Genomic DNA, 19,579 nt, shown 5'->3' with positions numbered 1-19,579 from the left:
CACACACACGGTTAATCGGGATTGACAAGCTAAGGGTAGTTGCGCATGCGCAGGTGGCGCTTACAGAGGAAACAGCCGGGGAGTAGTCAAACAGTGTACGATCACAGGGAAAGAGAGGGAGGGGGGTTAAAGGAGAGAAGATCAAAAAGTCAGGTTCAACTGGGCTTTCGCCCTCACAACACAATTATGCTCGTGTCTCCGCCGTCGCTTCTTCTCAGGTGTCCGCTTCCCGGTCGCTGAATGGCGCTGGTTACCGTGCAGCGTTCACCGACCCCCAGCACCAGCTCCAGCCCCTGCGTTTCGGTAAGAACCGCTTTTCCCTGAAGCCTCCTCTACTCCTTCTACCGCCTCCACCAAACTAACATCTCCTCGATACGGAGGGCTACTTGAGGCTACATTTTTGGCTGTCTTTTTTGTCGGCTGCTCACTGTCACCCAACTGCCTTGCCTTTGTGCTGCTGCGCATGCGTGACATATAGCTACCCATCATTTTCAGTTACAGTATTAGTCGCTACTAGCTGCTAAGTTAACCTGAAAATATCTTCTTATTTCTTCTTATATACAATAAAAGGGTTAACTTGAAAGAAAATGACAGCACCTTTTGTTTTAATGCACACCGCTGCTTATATGCTCATTGTATGTACATTTCCGGTACTGTAAACGCTCAACTGGCAGTTAGTTGCTTTTACAGTATCCAGAATAGAGAAACTTTCAGCGATGGTGTGACAACAAGTCATGTCTGTTATTATGTAATGGTTTTTACCTGCATACATTGAAGTAGTCGCGTTGGTATTTGTCAAGTGACACGCGTGAGTGCAGGTATTTATTCTTACAACACTGGTGCAGTGTCCTGCCTTGTATGTAAACGAGGCTGTGGACGCGTCTTTTCTTTTTCTCTGCGGGTCTGTCACGTACCCAGACTGTCTCTCTGTCTGAATGCCTTCTATGTGTCTGCCTCTCTCTTCCTGTCTGTCTGTCTGCTTGTGTGTGTGTGCGTTTACTGAAGGCAGGAGTGTACCCAATGCAAAGCAGAGGAGCAGGTGGTTTTCCTGTTGCTGCTCCCTTTGCTTGTCTGGTTTCTACAGAAACAGGGAACCCCATCAGACAGGCAGAAACAGAGGGAGGAAGTAATATACAAGCACACTCTGTTTACCATTAAAATGTTATCTGTTTCACACTTCTGTGTGTGTGTTTTATTGACATTATGTGAAAAAGTTGACCTATATTAACTTCCCAGTGTATGTTGCATTGTCATATAGTGTTTACGGATTAAATTACACATTAAGGTGAATTCCTTGGCTTACTGTACAGCCTTTAACGTAGATTCAGAGTGTGTGCTTACTCCAAGACGGAGCACAGTAGGGGAAAGCAATTTCCCTTGTTAACTTGCTACTTGGACCCAGGAGAAGATTAGATGAACTGTGTATTTTTTCCCCCTCCTCCCAGCTTTGCCCCAAATCTCAACTACAATCAAGCTATTTTTCCACAAACTTTGTCAGTCATGGAATTTCTTTAGAGGGACCCTTTACCTTATAGCTCAGAGCAAACAGGTTCTGTGAGTAGGCATAATGATAACCTTCGTGCTTTGTACACATATTTCTTAGGTAATTTGTCATCCACGATGAAATGTAGTTGAAGGAGCTTTTATGTCTTATCACTGAGCAACAAGTAGCAAGGAGTCTTGTCTGCTAAAGTGTCTGTCTTTCAAGAAGTGATGGTGAATTGAGGAATGAGTGTGTGCTGTAAAAGTAAGCACGTGTGATTTTTAGGAAGGTAAATAGGACAGGGGTTGTGAAGTGTATGAAGCTTTTTGTAGTGGAAATGTGCTATCAAGTTGTAAGCCACATACATATTTTGGTAGCAAATTGTACAGACACTTACGGCTTCCTGTGCTTTTTTTTTTCCCTCCCCGTGAGTGTGTGTGCGTGGAGGGGGAGGGGGGGGGGGGGATGTGACGTGTCTGTCTGTGTGCGACATGTCTACTAGCACTCTTCCTCCCTTTATATTAGCTTGCACCCTATGTGGAGTGAATGTATCTGCTCGCTGCGTTTACAGGCAGAGCACACACATACACACATGTTCATTTTATGGTAGAAGCACTTTTGCATTGTGATAATCTTGGCTGTAACACGTAAGCACAGACTGATCTCTGGACATGCAGATCCCTGCCCAGACCGCATGTTCAGGCTTGACATTTCCATAAGCTTTGGAAAAAAAATCAATCATTTTCATACATATGCAAAATATGCAAAGTCTGTGTGTTTTCCAATCTAAACAAACACTAGATGTTATATCGTACTGTAGGACAAAGAACAGTAACAGAAACTTTGTCTAATCTGCTGTACTAAAGTTGATATTACAAATGCATCAATGCATTTTTCCCCTCCTGCTGCATACTCTGTTATGTCAAGCTCATTTTACATCAAAGGCGACATACAACCATAGAATTAAATTCCCCTTTTTGTCAATGTAAAGAAGTTTAACTACACATTTAGTACCTGAGTTTCAACAGGTTTTATCAGTGTTTATACATCCCAGGTCTCTTTGAGATTAAATTTTAGAAAATAAATGTAGTTCAGGTGCTGACTTATAAAAAACCATTTTGCATACAGGAACATTTTTTTGTTTAGTTGTTTATCTGTTAATTAATTACTTTGGTGTAGGATGAATAGCCGTAGAGGAGAAAGCTGGAAAAACTAAAAGTACACTTTAAAGTTCAAAGATTTTGCCCTCCTTCACTTTTTCCAAAGCCGTCCAGTGGACCACTTTAGAGTCTTTGCTGGGCCAGTTTTGGCTCCTGGGCCTTATTTTTGGCACCCCTGCCCTAACCTGTTCTCAGTTTTCAATAACATGTACAACTAGGTGCTTTGAATTTTTAAAGTTTCTCAATAAAATCAGTATGATTGTAATCTTTGCAGCAGTAGATATTTTAATAGTATCGTTTCCAAAAGGCCAATTACTCAAATGTTCAGCACTAAGAGTTAGCGAGGTTCTAATTATGTCGCTTTGTTGTCTAGCACACCATCTAGCAATCCAACCAATAGTTTCTTAATGAAACTGTACCAAGAAAGAATCGTATGGAGCAGAAACTTTCTGTGACACCATTACTCCAGCATCAGGTTGTTTACATGAGTTGCTTTTAATTGCACAGGATCTGTTTTAAATATCTTTATTCTGAAAGCCCACAATGGAAATCTGCTTTGGACACTGTGGCTTAAAGGAGCTGGGAACCACCTTTTGCAGTTATTGCACTTAACTGGATCCACAGCAGTGTCACAAGACCTGGCAGTATATGATAACTTGAACCAAACTTTACAGTTCTATACTTCCTTCTCACACTGATACTGCATAAATTATCTACTGGCTGTATAAATTTTTTTTGTGATCTCCAATCAGGCTAGACCCCCTGAAGTAGCCCTGTATGTGTTTATTATTATTAAAATATATATACCTTTAATCTACTTTTGTGTGATGTTAATGTCATTAAAGGCTAGTTAAGCTCACACAGGGTGTAAACAAGATAAGTACAAGCATTACAAGATAAGGGCCAGGTATTTTATCAGCCACTGAGCCTTAGCATCCACGTTTGGCACATTTTTGTTTTCCACAACTTTCGGATTTAAATGTTTCTTTTTGTCTCTTCATGTCTTCATGTTCGTGTATGTGAGCCGAGAGAGACAGAGAGATTGTGTTATTCCCTGTCCAGCCACACCTTAAAAACAGACTGAGGTCATTTTCCTGGAGAGTGTGTAAATTGAGTTAAAGCGCTCTCTCTCTGTCTCTGTGTCTCGTGTCTGTCAGGTCACGCAGTGTTGAATGTTAAGCTGGATGCTTGTGCCTTTAATGTGTGTGTGAACATGGAAATATGCAAGTTAGTCTTTGTTACCCAAAATAGGACAGTGGGATTTCCTTTCTGTTCTCGTTTACCATTTGTTTGCATGAATTGAGAGCTCATTTGAGTTTTTACTAAATTTGTTTATGGTGACGTTTTCTCTATTTAAAGATGGGCTTTCCTGTGATTTCTTTTTTTTTTTCTTTTTTTTTTTTTTTTAAATGGCACTTTTCTTTTAGAAGTTGGGAATCTAATATAACAATGCCAAAATTACGTTTTTGTGCAAAATTGTGGATTGGATGCTTTTTGGCAATTCGGTGTATAAAATATTATTTCCTTATTTAGAAAAGAAGAAGAGTTGACACTGCTGATATTGGCTCTGACTGCACTCTTATATGTTGACTTTGTAATGTTGTGCTGTTGCATTTCTCTTGTTCTCAGTTGTATTTTTCTTATTTTATCTTCCCAGGAGTCAGGTAGCGGGGAGGATGACCGCCGCTCTCAGCCGAGGAGGTAAGATACCGACACACATTGAGCTCTGTGTGTTAAACTTGAAAGCATTTGGTTCACTGGACCAGAAATCCACTGGATATGTATGTTCTCAGTCTCAAAAAAAGCCAGTTCATAACACGGGGCATGTTAGGTTGTTACCCATGACCTCTCACCTGATCTGACCTGATCCGCACAAAGTGGGAGGAAAAAAAGGCTTTTCCCAAATACCCAGATAATAAATAATCATAAAATGTGTCTGACGCTGCAGGACTGCCTTTCTATACTGCTGTGACTTGAAAAAGGGCTCCTGTACTGTGTCATCATCGCATCACATCCACTGCTGTCCCTTATTACATAAGAGTTGGAATTCTGGTTAATCCAGTTTCATTCAGCCACACTTGCAACTGGTTTTCGTCCCCTGATAATTGGCTACTTCCTTCCACTGCCCGTTGTGTTTATTTGTTCTGCCACTGAACACTTTTAGGTCTCCTCTGTTATGTTTGGCCCTTTAATAATCTTGAAATCACGCACTGAATGAGATAATAAACAGTGGCTTGCAGACAGCCCATTAGAGGGCAGCAGTATCTCTGTGAGTAACTTGCTATGTGGGTCAGGGGAACTGCACTGTTGATCCACGGGCAGATTGGTAACCACTCCCAAAGTCTCTGTGTCTGTTTGGTCATCGGAGCTCTTCATCATCCAGCTGAGATTTGTCTGTGTTTGTGCAGCTGCGACTGAAATCTGTGCTTGCTGTGTGCATGTTTGTGTGCACAGAGACAGGTACATGATCGAATATCACTCCGAGTTAGCTCCTAAAATGAATGTTATTATTTTTCTCTCTTTTATTCTTTACACAACTGGATAAGTGTGATATTTTAATGGAAATCAGGGATCCTGTGATGCATGTTGTTTTACATTACCATGCCTACACATATTTTCCAGTGCAGCATATTTAAAAAAAAAAAAAAAGGTGAAGCTGAATGAATAGCCTTACTTTGTCTTGACTTCAAAGTAACCTCAAAGCTCTTTTTTATTATCATTGTGAAGCTTTGTGATATTGTCCCCCAGAGGGGAACGCCTGTAGTGTTTTTAATACCCAGTTCACAGCTCGATTACAGGTTTGGGTGCATTATAAGCGGGGATGTTCTGGGCCAAGATGATATATTTGATATAGTAGTTGTTTGACCTGTGAGCTGTTATTAGATGTTAAAATTTGGTTAAGCTTTATTTGTATTCCTAGGCAGATCATTTGCTCTGGGTTGTAGGTCACTAAAACTGAAAGTCTTGAACTTCTTTTTAGAGCTGATACCAATGCAGATTTTGTAATACTTGTTTATTGGATATAATCAGCAGGGTGGCACGGTGATCAGCACTGTTGCTGCACAGCAAGAAGGTCCTGAGTTCAATTCCACCATCAGTCTTTCTGTGTGGAGTTTGCATGTTCTCCCCGTGTTTGCTTGGGTCCTCTCCGGGTATTCCGGCTTCCTCCCACAGTCCAAAAACATGCAGTTAGTGGGGATAGGGCAATCTAAATTGCCCATAGGTGTGAATCTGTGAGTGAATGCGAGTGCGAATGGTTGTCTGTGTCTCTATGTGTTAGCCCTGCGACAGACTGGCGACCTGTCCAGGGTGTACCCCGCCTCTCGCCCTATGACAGCTGGGATAGGCTCCAGCACCAGCCGCGACTCTGGAAAGGATAAGCGGAAGCGAATGAATAGAATGAATGGATATAATCATGACATGATATTATCAGTTACAGGATTATCATTATTCATTCCTTGTGTACAAAAAAAATCATATCATATCCAAAAATGAAGAAACACAAGAATACATCTTCATAAATTAAGAAATGCATGTGCAAGGGGTGTTGCAGATAATTAGAGAGTGGATCTTTTTAGTTTTGTTTTTGTAGATGTTTCATTTGAAGGCAGCAAAGTATTAAATTTCACTTTTTTCCCAAGTTCAGTTTGAATAGGAGGTGCATCTAATGTTTTAAAACTCCTGTGACCTGTCAGTGTTAGCACTATGTTTAAATGTAATCAGAGTGGAGGTAATCCCACAGTCTTTGCAATAAAGTTTTTTAAATAAACACATGCTGCTCTCTCCTATTAGCTAAGGTCCAACTTTTTATATAATAGACAATGTTAGGCAAAAAAATGACCTGTGGTAAATCACAATGCACTGTGATACAGACTCAAGAAGTTTTAAGGTAGATGGAGAAACTTGCATATAAACTGTATCACAAAAAAGTGCAGAAAATTTGTGGCTTGTGTCAGGATTGTTTTAATATATAAAAAACCAAACATTTTGTCTTTGATTTACTTGGAATGTATCTCCTACGTGAGACTTTGAGTGAGGGCATTAGTATGCAACAGTCTTTTTCACTGACGCAATGATATGACTGCCACTTTGTATCTTCTTCAGTTAAATTGTCAAATCTTGTTCACAAATTCAATTTTAAACTAATGAGTTCCACAGTCGCTGATTTCATACATCAGACCAACGGAAAGCCCTCAATCTGCTGCATAAATACACAGTCTCTGATATATCCTAGAGAGGTCATGAGAAAGGGCATGATGTGTAGGAATAAGTGAGCCTGTTCCCAGTAGGATTGTTAGTTTGGGCAAAGAATACTGTAATAAAGAAAGAGTTCTTTGAGTTCATTTTCTTTTTTTTCTTTGTTGTTTTGCTTTAAAATCTTTGCAGAAATAAGATTATTTTCAGCATCTGAAATAAAAGTGAGCTAGATTATTAAATACACCTTTTAAGTATCTGTAGAGAGACTTTTTTCCCCAGCTGTCCATGTCTCCTTCACCCACACTGTCAGATCATTTAATTGTATAAAAATCAGTGTAACTATTAATGAGTGCTAGCCGAGTCTTATTAAAGTCATATTTCTGTGTTTTAGTTGAAGGTAAAAGACGAGAATTATTTTCAAAAGTAAAGAAATTAACACACATGTAGGGTATAGCAAAAGGAAAAAATAAACTGATGCTGTGTGCATTTTTCATTTCACTGTTTCTTTAAGTTCAAGCTGCATGTTGCATATTCACAATTCCAGCAGCCATTCACTAAAGCTGAGCCTGTCCACTGAATTCACGTTCCCAAAGTCTCAGAGGCAGTCTGTTCGTTTTCCCCCCTCCCCGCTGCTGACGTCTGTGCCCGCTGCGCCGTACAAGTCAGCAGCTGCAGCAGAGCTCATCTCTGACACAGGTAGTGAGATTCATTCAAACTGGAATAAGCGCGCCTGCCTGCGTAAGCAAGCCCCACTGCAGTGCTGCTGATTAAAGCCAGTGACATCAGCAAGTTGGTGACATCAGCAAAAAGCAGCAACATCACTGGCGGACCATGCAGAGGGGAAATTAGGAGAAAGAGAGGTTATTTATTATGACTACAATCGGAGAGTATTTCTGATCTCTTATAATCTCATAGTTCTGTAGTCAGAGGAGGGGAAAAGTGGAACAAAGGATTATATGTCTGAATGGGACTCATTTCCATTTGTGCTACATTTATACATTTGTGTGCCTCTACAGATTTGTATTCATTCTTGTGTAATTCAGATATACTGTAGTCATGCTAACAGGCTGATTTATTAGACTTCTTGTCGGTGTGTGATGCTCATCGCAGATGTTTAACAGGTTATGTGTGATTCAAAGAAATACTGTAAAGTCTGGGTGTGTGAATGTATACACAAGGTGAAGCTGCGATCACTAAGGTGACTGTCTGTGTTTGCATGTTTGGAAACATGAGAGCAGCAGAGTGTCTGGTGTCTACATGTAAAAACTACATCCTGGCATTCGCCACTTGCTATTGGATGGTTTGAATTTCAGCAGTCAAAGGGGGAGAATAGCCAGGTGGAACTTGAGAGATGGGTTCAACATCTCACACATAAACATGTGGGTTGCTGAGAGTCTGTAAATCCCAAAGGTGGGAATGAACAACCCCGTGATTATTCTTAGCTATCCCTCCAGCGCCCTTACAAGAAGATGCCACAGATCTTTCCCTAATCAATAACACCGGTTAAAGTAAGGAGGGAGGTGGTAGGGATTTTGAAGGGGTCGATGTGAGAGGCCAACAGGGAGATGAGAGGGAGAGTGGGAAAGTGGCTGTTAGGTTAAGCTGTTATTAGTTGATGAGGAAGGCCTCCCTGTGATTGTTTGTAACATGTGTCTGCCTCTGCTTAGAAACTGGTAAGTTTTTAGATACCTGTATCATTATCTGTTCTGCTTATAGCTCTGATCTTTATCAGTTCCCTTATTGATATGTTCAGGAAAACCACACCTGCTTCATTATCTCTGAGTCTGACCACTGAGCAGGGAAAAAAACGCTCACATGTGACTCAGGTCTGCAAAAATTTCACAACATTATCAGTTTGCAACTGCCAGGAGTGATAGAAAATGGGTAAGATTAGATACGCAGTCAGATGTCACATCATTGCTTTACAATATAAATTGAATTTAAACAAGTTACAAAATAATTCATTCAATTTGTAAAAGGATCCCACTTCCCATCCCTTCTCCTGCTTTATATATCACTGCTTATTCTTTATCTACTTAAAGCTTGACTGTACTGTTACACCATTTATTGTTCATGCTGTGATACATTTAACCACATGTGACTCTGCAGTCTAATAAATAAACGCTTTTCTCTTTGTAAGGATCTCTCAGACGAGGTCAAAATCTGTAGCTTCATTGAGCTCATCAGCCCAGTTCATCGGTTGCCTCTTGGGTCAGAGACACAGGTCGACCTAAGAGGAAAAACACCACACTGCAGTTGTTTATCCCGGGATATAAACTGGCAGTCAGCTGGTGGCCAAATAGTTACCCTTAGTTTGTAATTGAAACCACAAGGGATCAACAAGCAGCACAACCAAGTCTAAGGTCAAGTTTCTACTTAGTTCACAGGCAGCCTGAAATCTCCTTCCAGGTTTCTCAATCTCTTTTTTTCTGTTGTTGTCATGCTGTTGCTGGATACACATTCAGTGTCAGGTTATGGTTCTAAGAACTAGGGGTGTACTGATTTTGAAATACCCCTGTCTAATATAACAATTGAACCTATCAACCTTGCTTAAAAGCTTTCTACCCTTTCTTATTTGCATTTTTTATGGGTTTGTTACCTTAAGAAGAAGCAAAAATTCATTACTGTTAAAGATTGTACTCGCCTATGAACAGAAAAACATTTCCTCTCAGATGTTATTGTGGAGAAAATGACAAAATACTGTGGTGTTGTTAAGGTGCTGATAAGCAGCTCAAAGTGTGTGTGTGTGTGTGTGTGGGGGGGGGGGTGCCTCTCTAAAGTCATGCTTTCTGGGATTGCTTGGTTAGTTTTTCAATCAGGCTGTCAGCCAGACACATAGGCACATCCACATTTTAAAAAGAAAAAATGTCTTAATTATGGAGAGTTTTTATGTAGCGTCTAGCTCTCTTATTCGTTATGTTGACACAGCTGGAAATTGTCATTATTTGTTATTCTTACATTTAGCGTTTTTAAAATGTGCATGAGGCATCATTTTAAAGCAGCCACTTCCTTCTGCGTGTTACGTGGAAAAACATGGTGACCCAGGAACAGCGTGAGGAATTTCAGTAACGTCTCGAGGCTGTTGTAAAGCATATAGGAATGCCACCGACTGCCATTCTGACAGTTAAACACTTTTATCCGGGTACTTGTGGCTGTCTTTCTTGCACACTTTCACCATGTCTCCAATAATTCCTCGTAGTCTTCCTCAGACTGCTGTTGTCACGGATTGGACCATGTGTGTCTCCTCCCCCTCGGCGGCAGGATTTACCGCAGCCTGCTGCAGACACTTCAAACAGCAGACCATGGATCAGATGTTCTGAGGCACCTGCTCTGTCACAGGCGCTCTTAAATATGTTAGTGCTTTGTCGCTTTATAATATTAGATTGTTCCGCTCTATGAAATCTGTCGGTTTAGAGCTAATTTTCTAAATCTGCGATAAAAAAAAAAAAAAATTGAATAAAAACGAAGCACCGTGTGGTCTTAGAGCAGAGCTTCTGCGTCTTCACAACTTTACTTCGCACATCGTCGACTGTCGTCTCCGCGCGCCCTGCCCGCACTCCGAGAGCAGCGATGCCTCCCGGCGTTGTGACCGCCCCGCGGAGCTCGTCGGCCGGCTGCTTCTGCGCCTGCTGCGGGGTGAAGATCAGACCGTATTTTACCGAGAACTCTGTGATCTCTCAGGTGGAAATTTATCAGCTGTAAGTTGCCGTGCTCACAGTCCGGAGCTTTTCTTGCTTATAGTAACGATAACACTACATGAATTATTATATTGCCTGCAGTGCCATGGTAATGGTCTACTCCAAACTTCAGCATAGACTTAGTGTGCACTTGTATGAACATGTGTTTTTTCTCTTAATGACTTCATAAGAAGGATATAGCAGCACAGCAGCTGAACGAGTGGCTGCAGGAACAGGTTTCCTTCCCTTTGCTTCCTTTTTGAGATATCTGCCAGATGCTTTTACTCATCTGCTAGGATGCATTTCTCTCCACCCACCTTTAGCTGTTCCTTAAATGCATCCTGAGGGGGGGCACAGCAGAGCAAGGCACACGATGTACCTTCAGCAGAATCAGGGGATGTGATTATTTTGTCTTCATTGTGAAAGCCACGGAACGACACTTGCATTTAATTGGAAATTTATGGCTTGGAAGAAGCATGTCAAGATATAATTTGCACAAACACTTCATTAGCACTTGAGTTAGACATCTGTCTAGTGTTTGCTTGTGTGAGTCTGTGTGCAAGCCCAGCTGTCAGCCTCTGTCCTCTCTGGCATTGTATTGCCTCTGACATATTCTTGGTCTGCCTGCAGCACAGTGCATCTACAGAAGGACTTATTTGTCAGCGTTTTCAGTGATTCCAATGCATTCACTTCTTGATTTTTGTTGATCAATGGCTTTTTTCAATATAAAAGGTTAACTAGGATGCACTATGCTCGCGCAGATATTTGTCCAGTGTTCTGTACGTCATGTCATGAAGAAAATTGGGTGTGTGCAAGTCAGCGTGGGTGTCAGAGACTCTTAACATCCACTTTTTCTAACTTGGAAACTTGCATGAAAGTTTGCTTAGTTTGCCATAATTGTCACTTCAGTAATGACTGCTGTCCATTGCAGGTTTATCCTTCTTTGCCTTTGTTTCCTTTCCTCCCGCATCATCACAGCAGACAACAACAACATGACTTCCTGTCTTTGACGGTCTTTCCTTAGCTCAAGCCTATATTTAAACTTGCTCCAGATGGAGTGACAAATTAGTCAGCGATCGCTGGTGTTACTGGTGATTTTGCTTTTACTCATCATCACAGAAGACAATGAGACTTTGTCTTTCTAGCTCACATTGTGAGGGACAAAGCCTGTGTGTAGTAGTAGTAATAATGACAATAATACTGCTTATAATAATAGCAGAATAATAGACGGGCGTCAGATATCTTAAGTCCATTACGTAAGTCTGTTGTTCAGACCACGAAGAAGCTTAGCTGGGACTGCCATCTTAATCAGAAATTGTCCCATTATTGTGTTGTTTTGGAAAATATGAGTGTTTTCTAAGAAAGCATTGAACTGAATAACTACCATTGAAATGCATTCAACTTTAATACTACAAAGTCACCTGTACTTTATATTCTGCTTTTTGTTTTTCTTTCTTCCTCTTTTACATTTGGGGGAATAAAAATCAGCATAATGAAACAAGTGTGTTTATGTCTGTATGTCACCACTGTAACAGTTCAGACCAACATAACTCATTAATTCACATAAATTTATGAAAAAATGCTTGTCATAAATTTTCATCAGCCAAAATGATTTCTGTTGCTTCATTCTGTGCAGCATTCCAGGATAATGTACTTTTCAAATGATGGAGACGGGCTCAAAATCCACACATTTGAGAAGCTACAAATTAGAATTTTTATTGAAAATGTCTGAAAATAATAAAGTGTCAAAAGTTCTGCTCTTTGCGCTTTCTGTCAGTGGACCTTGGAGAAACTTAACAAAAAGTCAGTAAAAGCTGTAAAGTCTTCCAAGGATGAGTTTTGTGATAGATGTGTGGGTGGATATTGCTCACCGTTCAATCTTTTCTGTCTTTGTGCAGCATCAGTGAAAGTTTCCTGACCGTTAAGGGAGCTGCTCTGTTCTTGCCTCGAGGAAATGGCTCCACTTCTTCGTCTGCCTCCCGTTTCTCCCAGCTGCGCAGCAAACATGCAGGTGAGGTGAAAATTCCCCCTCAGCAGCCACTGACTGTTTAACTTTTGCCATCTTGCGTCATGTATGCGTTACTTTCATCTTGCCAGGAGATATCCAGCAGCACCTACAGACGATGTTTACTCTCCTCAGACCAGAGGACAACATCAAACTGGTGGGTACCCATAAAAACACAAATAAGTCTCACTGATTTTATTTAACTGTCAAGACACAAACTGCGTTTTGTTTTGTTTTTTCCTTCTCTAGGCGGTTCGTTTGGAGAGCGCACATGCTCAGATCACCCGCTACATGGTGGTGGTCTCAACCAATGGTCGGCAGGACACGGAGGAGAGCGTGGTGCTAGGAATGGATTTTAGCCCTGTAGATGGGTGAGAGTGACACACGAGATTTTAGGTACCTGCTGGTTTTGGTGTTCTGGTTAAAGATATAACAGGAAAACTGTTTTCCCCACTCAGCTCGTGTTCTGTTGGGCTGGTTTTGCCCCTGTGGAGCGACACCTTAATACATCTAGATGGAGACGGGTAAGCAAATTCTTCAGCACAGGACACGTTAAACATGAGATCGCTAAGATTTTTAACTCACTATATTTCCTCTGTTCCTGCTCACAGGGGTTTCAGTGTATCAACTGACAACAGGGTGCATGTATTCAAGCCTGTTTCTGTGCAAGCCATGTGGTGAGTCATACTGGATAATTGGTACAGCTGTGGATATTTCTATTGTTCGTTGGTTTCTGTTTTTTCCCATTTCATTTAGAAGTCATGTTTTTTTTTTTTTTTTTTTTTTTCCTGACAGGTCAGCCCTCCAGTCACTCCATAAAGCCTGCGAGGTGGCCCGTAGTCATAACTACTTTCCAGGCAGCTTGTTCCTCACCTGGGTCAGCTACTATCAGAGCAGGGTCTCCTCCGACCAGACCCGCATCAACGAGTGGAACGCCATGCAGGACGTGCAGTCACACCGTGCCGACTCTCCAGTTCTCTTCTCTGACGTGTAAGTAGCCAAGTGATGTTTGTCAGATATGTTCTCTATGTGGAAAACCGATAGACATGAACTTATTTCATATATTCTTCCACCATCATAATGTTTCTACAGACCTACAGAAAGAGAGCTGACTGAGCGTCAGATCAAAGCCAGTTTGCGGGAAATCATGATGCAGAAAGATCTTGAGAATGTCACCTGCAAAGAGGTGAGTCTGCTTCGAGCATCTCCCAGTCAAAGAAAATGTTCGGAAAATGCCATGCTATTTTATTTATTTATTTATTTATTTTTTTAGTCATTATTGTGTGACTTTACATTTTGCCTGCACGTGTCTCTTTCTGTCCTGGATGTGTTCTTTAGATCCGAACAGAGCTGGAAATGCACATGACATGCAATCTGCGAGAGTTCAAGGAGTTCATCGACAATGAGATGATTGTCATTCTGGGCCAGATGGACAGTCCTACGGAGATCTTTGACCACGTGTTCTTGGTAGGTTAACCTCTGAAACACCTCTGTTGCTTTTAGCAGCAGAGAATATAAAATGTTTCTGATCTCCCACGCCTGTATCCCGGATCTGATTCTCACAAAGTGCAAGATAGTGTTGTGTAATTTTAAATTCAGCACAGTTTTAAGGTACTTTGCTGTTGTTGGGTTTGGAGAACTCACTGTATGTCAATCATTTCTTCTCACTGGACTTCAGCATTCTGAAAAGCTTATTGGAAGGTGCTGAACAAGTCTGAGGATTCCTTTTTGTTTCCTGCAGGGATCTGAGTGGAATGCATCCAATCTGGACGAGTTACAGAACTGTGGGTAAGGACGGAGGGGGGGAAAAAAACCCCAATACAACAAAACTGACTGTTCGGAACAAAAAAACTAAAACTTGCTTTATTAGGATGAAATTAAAAGTTCTTCATTCTGTTATACCAACAAGCTCAGTTTTACAAATCAATACATACCTACATACCCCTCTCTCATCTAAGGCTCATCTTTCCTCTCGCTCATGTCTTTCTGTCACTCAGAGTTCATTACATCCTGAATGTAACAAGGGAGATTGATAACTTCTTTCCCGGTGTGTTTGAGTACCACAACATCCGTGTGTATGATGAGGAGGCCACTGACCTGCTAGCCTATTGGAATGACACCTACAAGTTTATATCTAGAGCCAAGTGAGTTTGAGATGTTTCATCCTCTCTTTTTTTTCCTGCGAGGAATGAGATCTATCGAGAATGACAATCATTCTTAATATCTACCCTAGGAAATCTGGATCCAAGTGCCTGGTGCACTGTAAAATGGGGATTAGCCGGTCTGCGGCCACAGTGATAGCGTATGCCATGAAGGAGTACGGCTGGGATTTGAAAAAAGCCTTTGATTACGTCAAAGAGCGTCGAACTGTTACCAAACCCAACCCCTCTTTTATGAGACAGTTGGAGGAGTATCAGGGAATACTCATGGCCAGGTACACACACACACACACACACACACACACACACACACACACACACACACACACACAGACATCCATGGTAATGCAAATATTGATACTGGCAGAAAGAAGTGCATTATCAAAATCTTATAAAACAATGTAAAACAAAAAAACAAAACCCCAAAAATATTCCTCTGTCAATTTCATGCAAAGAATTCTGAGAAGTGATATGTTACTTCATTTTCACTTTCTTCCGCAGCAAGCAGAGGCACAACAAACTGTGGCGTTCTCACTCTGATAGCGATCTGTCTGAACACCACGAGCCACTCTCCAAATCCTACGCACAGCCCCACAGCCTGGGCCGCTCAGATCCCCACAACCAAGCCAGCAACATAACTGGTCCCTCGGTAAAAGAACTGCTGGAATCACTGGGAAGTTCTACTGGCAGCAAAGCAACACACTCAACTAGTCAGCCAGATACGGGCATCCATTCCAATCAGCTTAGCTCTTCTTCCTTTAAAGGTGCGGCAGCTCCATCAGGTCATGCTGGAGCATCTCGTTCTGCTGTAGATCGGAGCAGCCGGCAGGACCGTCCTTGTTCTGACTCCACAGCTGCTTCTGTGTCTCTGTTCTCTCCTCCGCTGTCCAATGGCGTATATGACTCTGGGAATCGGCCCATGTTACCTCCTGTCTCTCAACCAAGGGCCGCCACTGTGGTGCCTGAGCCTCCAAAGACCGATAAGGTGACTGTTGCACAAAGTGTTTTGGTGGGCCAGCCTCATCCACCTCCCTCCCTTCACCACCTCCCCCACTCTCCTGCTCCATCTCCAAATCTAGCCGATGGAGTTCTAAAGCCACAGGTGTTGTCCTGTTCTCCTTCTGTAAAAACAGTGCTTGTGTCAGTGCCTGAGCCTACCGCAACACAAACCCCAAGCACAAAGCAGGCTGGACCCGACTGCCTCTCTGCCCCAGCGCTTGTCAAAAACCCAGACTGTGCCCAACAGACATATGGCTCATCTTTGGACAGTTTGGCAGCCCAACATCTGTCCACTAACGATTTTATCACTTATCCTAGTGCCATTCCACATGAAAATGTGCTGGTGTTCGGCCACACTGCAGACCACATCAACTTTTTCAGTGCCAGGGAAAAATTTAAGGGGATGAGTCTAGATGGGAAAACTCACTGTACTGCAGCACAGCAGTCGCACCAGCTGAAGAGTTGTGGCAAAGAAAACCAGCCACCACTGCAGGAGGTCTCCACCAGTGAGGGGAAGGATGAAGGGAAAAGAAAGGTAAACAATGCTTGTAGCAAACTTTCCCAGACAACTCTAAACATTTCCCAATTTGGGCCGCATATAGTCTCCACCCGTGCTCTGGCAGTGGGCTCGGGTTGGCTGTGTATAATGTAGCCACATGTATGGATGTTATGATCTGTTTCCAGGCTGCTCTTGTGTGAGATACTCACAAAATATGAAATATTTTTACATATATATTTAAGATACTTGGGACTGAACTGAACCCATAACAGTTCCTGTCAATCTTACCAGATTTATTCAGAATGGTTTTTGGTTCTTAAGCTATGTTGCGCCACCTGGTGGCACATCTGTCACAAATACATTGTGATTGTAGCAATGCTTTCATTGTGCTTTTAAATTAATGGTCTTTTATATTATATCGATTTTTTTTTCCAGAAAATGCCTGTGCAGGTCACAGGGCTGAGGCCCAAAGAGACTTCGCCTCTTGGCTCTGATAGCCAGACTGAACCTCAAGATCCCCAGGATCAGGATGTGAGGAAGTTGAAGCAGGAAATTGAAGATAGTGTTGTTCTGGCACACAAGGAATCTGGGGATATAAAAACAGAATTGAAAGAGGAGGAAGAGGAGGCCCCCGCCTGTCTTTACAGTGACTGGACACGAGGGTCGGTGCGACGTGTTACACAGCAGCTGGAGCAAAGAATGAAACAGGAGCATGAGACCCCGCCTCTCTCTTCTTCACCGCCTTCTCTCTCTGGCTGTACCTCCAACTCTCACCGGCGTCCACACAGCATCCATTGTGCAACGTTGTCTACTTCCCACGATGCATCTATTTGCTCACAGGCATCTGCAGTTCACACGGTGCACAAGGATGAGGGAAAGGAGGATGGGAAGTCTGGACCAGCTGAAAGTGAGGGCACTCATGCTGCGATGGCGGCCCTTGGGGATAACGAAAAAAGCACAAAAGGACAGAAACTCCAGCCTGCTGAATCTAGATTGCTCTCTACCTCTTCTCCTTTCCACCACTCTCCCCATTCTCCCTTTGCGTCTGTGAACTTCCTGTGTCTGGAGGGCGTCACTGAGCTCGAGTCGGGCACAGACTGGGATTGTCCCACAGAAGGACCCCACAGTGACATTTTCAAGAGGGAGACGTGGGAGACTTTGTGTGAGCTGGGTGCCTTCCTGCAGCAGGTGAGCATGGCTGGAAAGTGCAAGGCCAGGTGTTTGGGTCAGGCGCAGAAGCGAGGTGGCAGTATCCAGAAGAGGGTTCAAGAGGTGGAAGCCAGGATTCGTCAGGCAGGGCTGACCCCTCCATCCATGATGAAGCGCTCAGCCTCCCTGGCTAAACTGGGCTGCTTGGAGCTGCTCGCCAATGACTTGAGTGACTGGGAACTTAGCCGTTCCACTGTAGCTTCACCCTCGGCACAACACCCACTCCATTCAGCCAGCGACGAATCCAAGAAGCAGCGGGTTCACAACTCTCCTTCCTCCACTGTCCAGCAGCCAGAGATCCTTGAGACAACCACTCAGAGGCTTCCTAAAGCTGGAGAAACCTCAGCAGTCTCTGCACCATCAAATCCGAATCCTCACAGTGGAAAGCCTTTAAACTTTGGCCAAGAATCTCTGCACTCGCCTGGGCCAACACTTCTGACAACAAGGCAGCAATACGGAAGGACTCACCCGCTGAGGCGGCTTAAGAAGAGAACTGTTAGCACCCTTTACCACACCATGTAACCCTCAGCAGGTGTGCATCTGTGTACGTGTGCATGAGAGAAAGAGAGAGAGATAACGTGCCCGTCAGAAACGAAAGTCAAGTGCATATTTTGGATTTATTTAGCAAAACAAGCCGACGCCTCTTGCCTTAAGGGATGTGTTTAGTAGTTTCTTTTTTCCCTCTTCTGTAAAAATCCGTGATATGGGAATCTGGTCTCGGCACAGGAAAAGCGGCAAGGCTACGACAGTCCCAGTTAACTGAGACTGAAATAAAACACTTTGAGAAGATAAAACAAAAAAAGAAAAGAAAATGTCATCCAGAGATGTACATGGGTCACATGTTTGAAATGTTAATAATACCCAAGCGTGCACATACTCATCACATCGTTGCTGGTTTCTCCTTTAGTCGACTTGATATTTTTGGCTGTCAAACGTAATGTTAGCTGGAATGTAGCCTCTGTTTCCCCTCTTCTCATGCTTTGACGTCTCTTCAGAAAAATGTGCCATTTATGCTGGAGAAAACGGTCCCTCTTGTATAATCTGGTAACTATGTTGGCAGAAAGAAAGAAAGAAAGAAAGAAAGAAAGAAAGAATAAATAAATAAATAAATCACACCAACACCTGCTTGTCAAACCGGCTGATTTGGTCCTGAGCATAAAAGTCGTTGGACGGAGACTCTTCGTCGCGACAGAATAATTCCAGTGAAAGTCAGTCGTGAAGCTCTGACTCTTCCCTCAGTGTAAGCTGCATATGCAGGTTTTCACCAGTTTATTTGAGCATAATGAAAAGAGAAGAGGCCTGCTTTTTGTTTAGTTTGTTTTAACTACACAATACCTCAGTAAGTCAACCAAATCTGACCTGCACAAACATCCGACTCCGGGTTCCTGGAATGTACTTCTCAATCAGAAACACGTTTGACTTCATCACTCAGTAAACTGTCTCTCCTCACACTCCAGATGCCACACAAACTAGAGTTTTGTTTATGTTTAACTGTGTGAGAGAGAGTAGGTCAGGGTGCTGGGGTTTAAAGGCAGAGTGTATATTTGTGAGTTTTTGGCTATGTTCTCTTTGGGGATGTAAAGGTTGTATATTGTGACTGTTGATATTTTAGGATCTCCCTGTTTTTTTGTTTGTTTTTTAGATCTGGTTTGTGTCTGTGTGAGTGAGACTGTGTAGCACAACTTTACCAAGTGAGCGTGCACTTTTTTATTTTATTTTAATGGATCTTTATGTCTTTTGTAAACTTTTTAGGAGCGTGCCTGTGATTGGCAAGTAAAGCTTCTCTGCAGCCTATCAGAAATGTCTGTACAGAGACGTGTGTCATACATGCACTTTACTCCCTTTTTAATTTTAATTGTGGCTTTTTTTTTAAGTGTTTTGTTACTTTGGGGGAGCATGCTTATGTAGTAGGAACTGTTGGGTGTGTGTGTATTGTCTGTGTAAATATTATTTTATATCACGTGCTTTAACTGTGACCATTAAACAATGGAAATTAAGAGTCGGGCTTACTGTGATTCTTTCCCTCACGTTTTCTTAATGAACAAACTAATTTGGCTTCATTCTACATACATTCACAGTAAATGTCAATGTATGTAAAAATGACTCTTCCTGTTTTTCTCTTAGTCAGCTACACCGTTTAGCATTTTACAGCCTTTTTTTTTTTTTTTTTTTTTTGACTCATTATCCTGCT

General features: G+C 42.3%; 1 protein-coding gene across 2 annotated transcripts; it reads left to right on the top strand.

The window, feature by feature from the left end:
• The first annotated feature begins 87 nt into the window (after nt 1–87).
• ssh2b (slingshot protein phosphatase 2b) lies at nt 88–18,134 on the top strand. 2 transcript variants are annotated; one of them, XM_085363859.1, is made up of 15 exons: nt 88–303; nt 4,301–4,344; nt 12,416–12,528; nt 12,615–12,679; nt 12,772–12,893; nt 12,981–13,046; nt 13,134–13,199; nt 13,318–13,512; nt 13,615–13,708; nt 13,861–13,989; nt 14,264–14,310; nt 14,520–14,666; nt 14,756–14,956; nt 15,183–16,215; nt 16,615–18,134. In XM_085363859.1, exons 1-15 carry the CDS (start codon nt 241–243, stop codon nt 17,908–17,910), a joined length of 3,681 nt encoding a protein of 1,226 aa, XP_085219985.1. In that variant the 5' UTR covers nt 88–240; the 3' UTR covers nt 17,911–18,134. The 2 variants fall into 2 exon arrangements, with proteins under 2 accessions (XP_085219985.1, XP_085219984.1); XM_085363858.1 differs by lacking the exons at nt 88–303; nt 4,301–4,344 and adding an exon at nt 10,172–10,538.
• The last annotated feature ends 1,445 nt before the right edge of the window (nt 18,135–19,579 follow it).

Source organism: Diplotaxodon limnothrissa, linkage group LG10, assembly GCF_057381915.1.
Source record: "Diplotaxodon limnothrissa isolate DT_005_m linkage group LG10, D_limnothrissa_male_GT1.1, whole genome shotgun sequence".
In the NCBI taxonomy this organism is placed as follows: domain Eukaryota; kingdom Metazoa; phylum Chordata; class Actinopteri; order Cichliformes; family Cichlidae; genus Diplotaxodon; species Diplotaxodon limnothrissa.
Note: the sequence above shows the minus strand (reverse complement) of the source record. Positions and strands in the feature narration are given on the sequence as shown.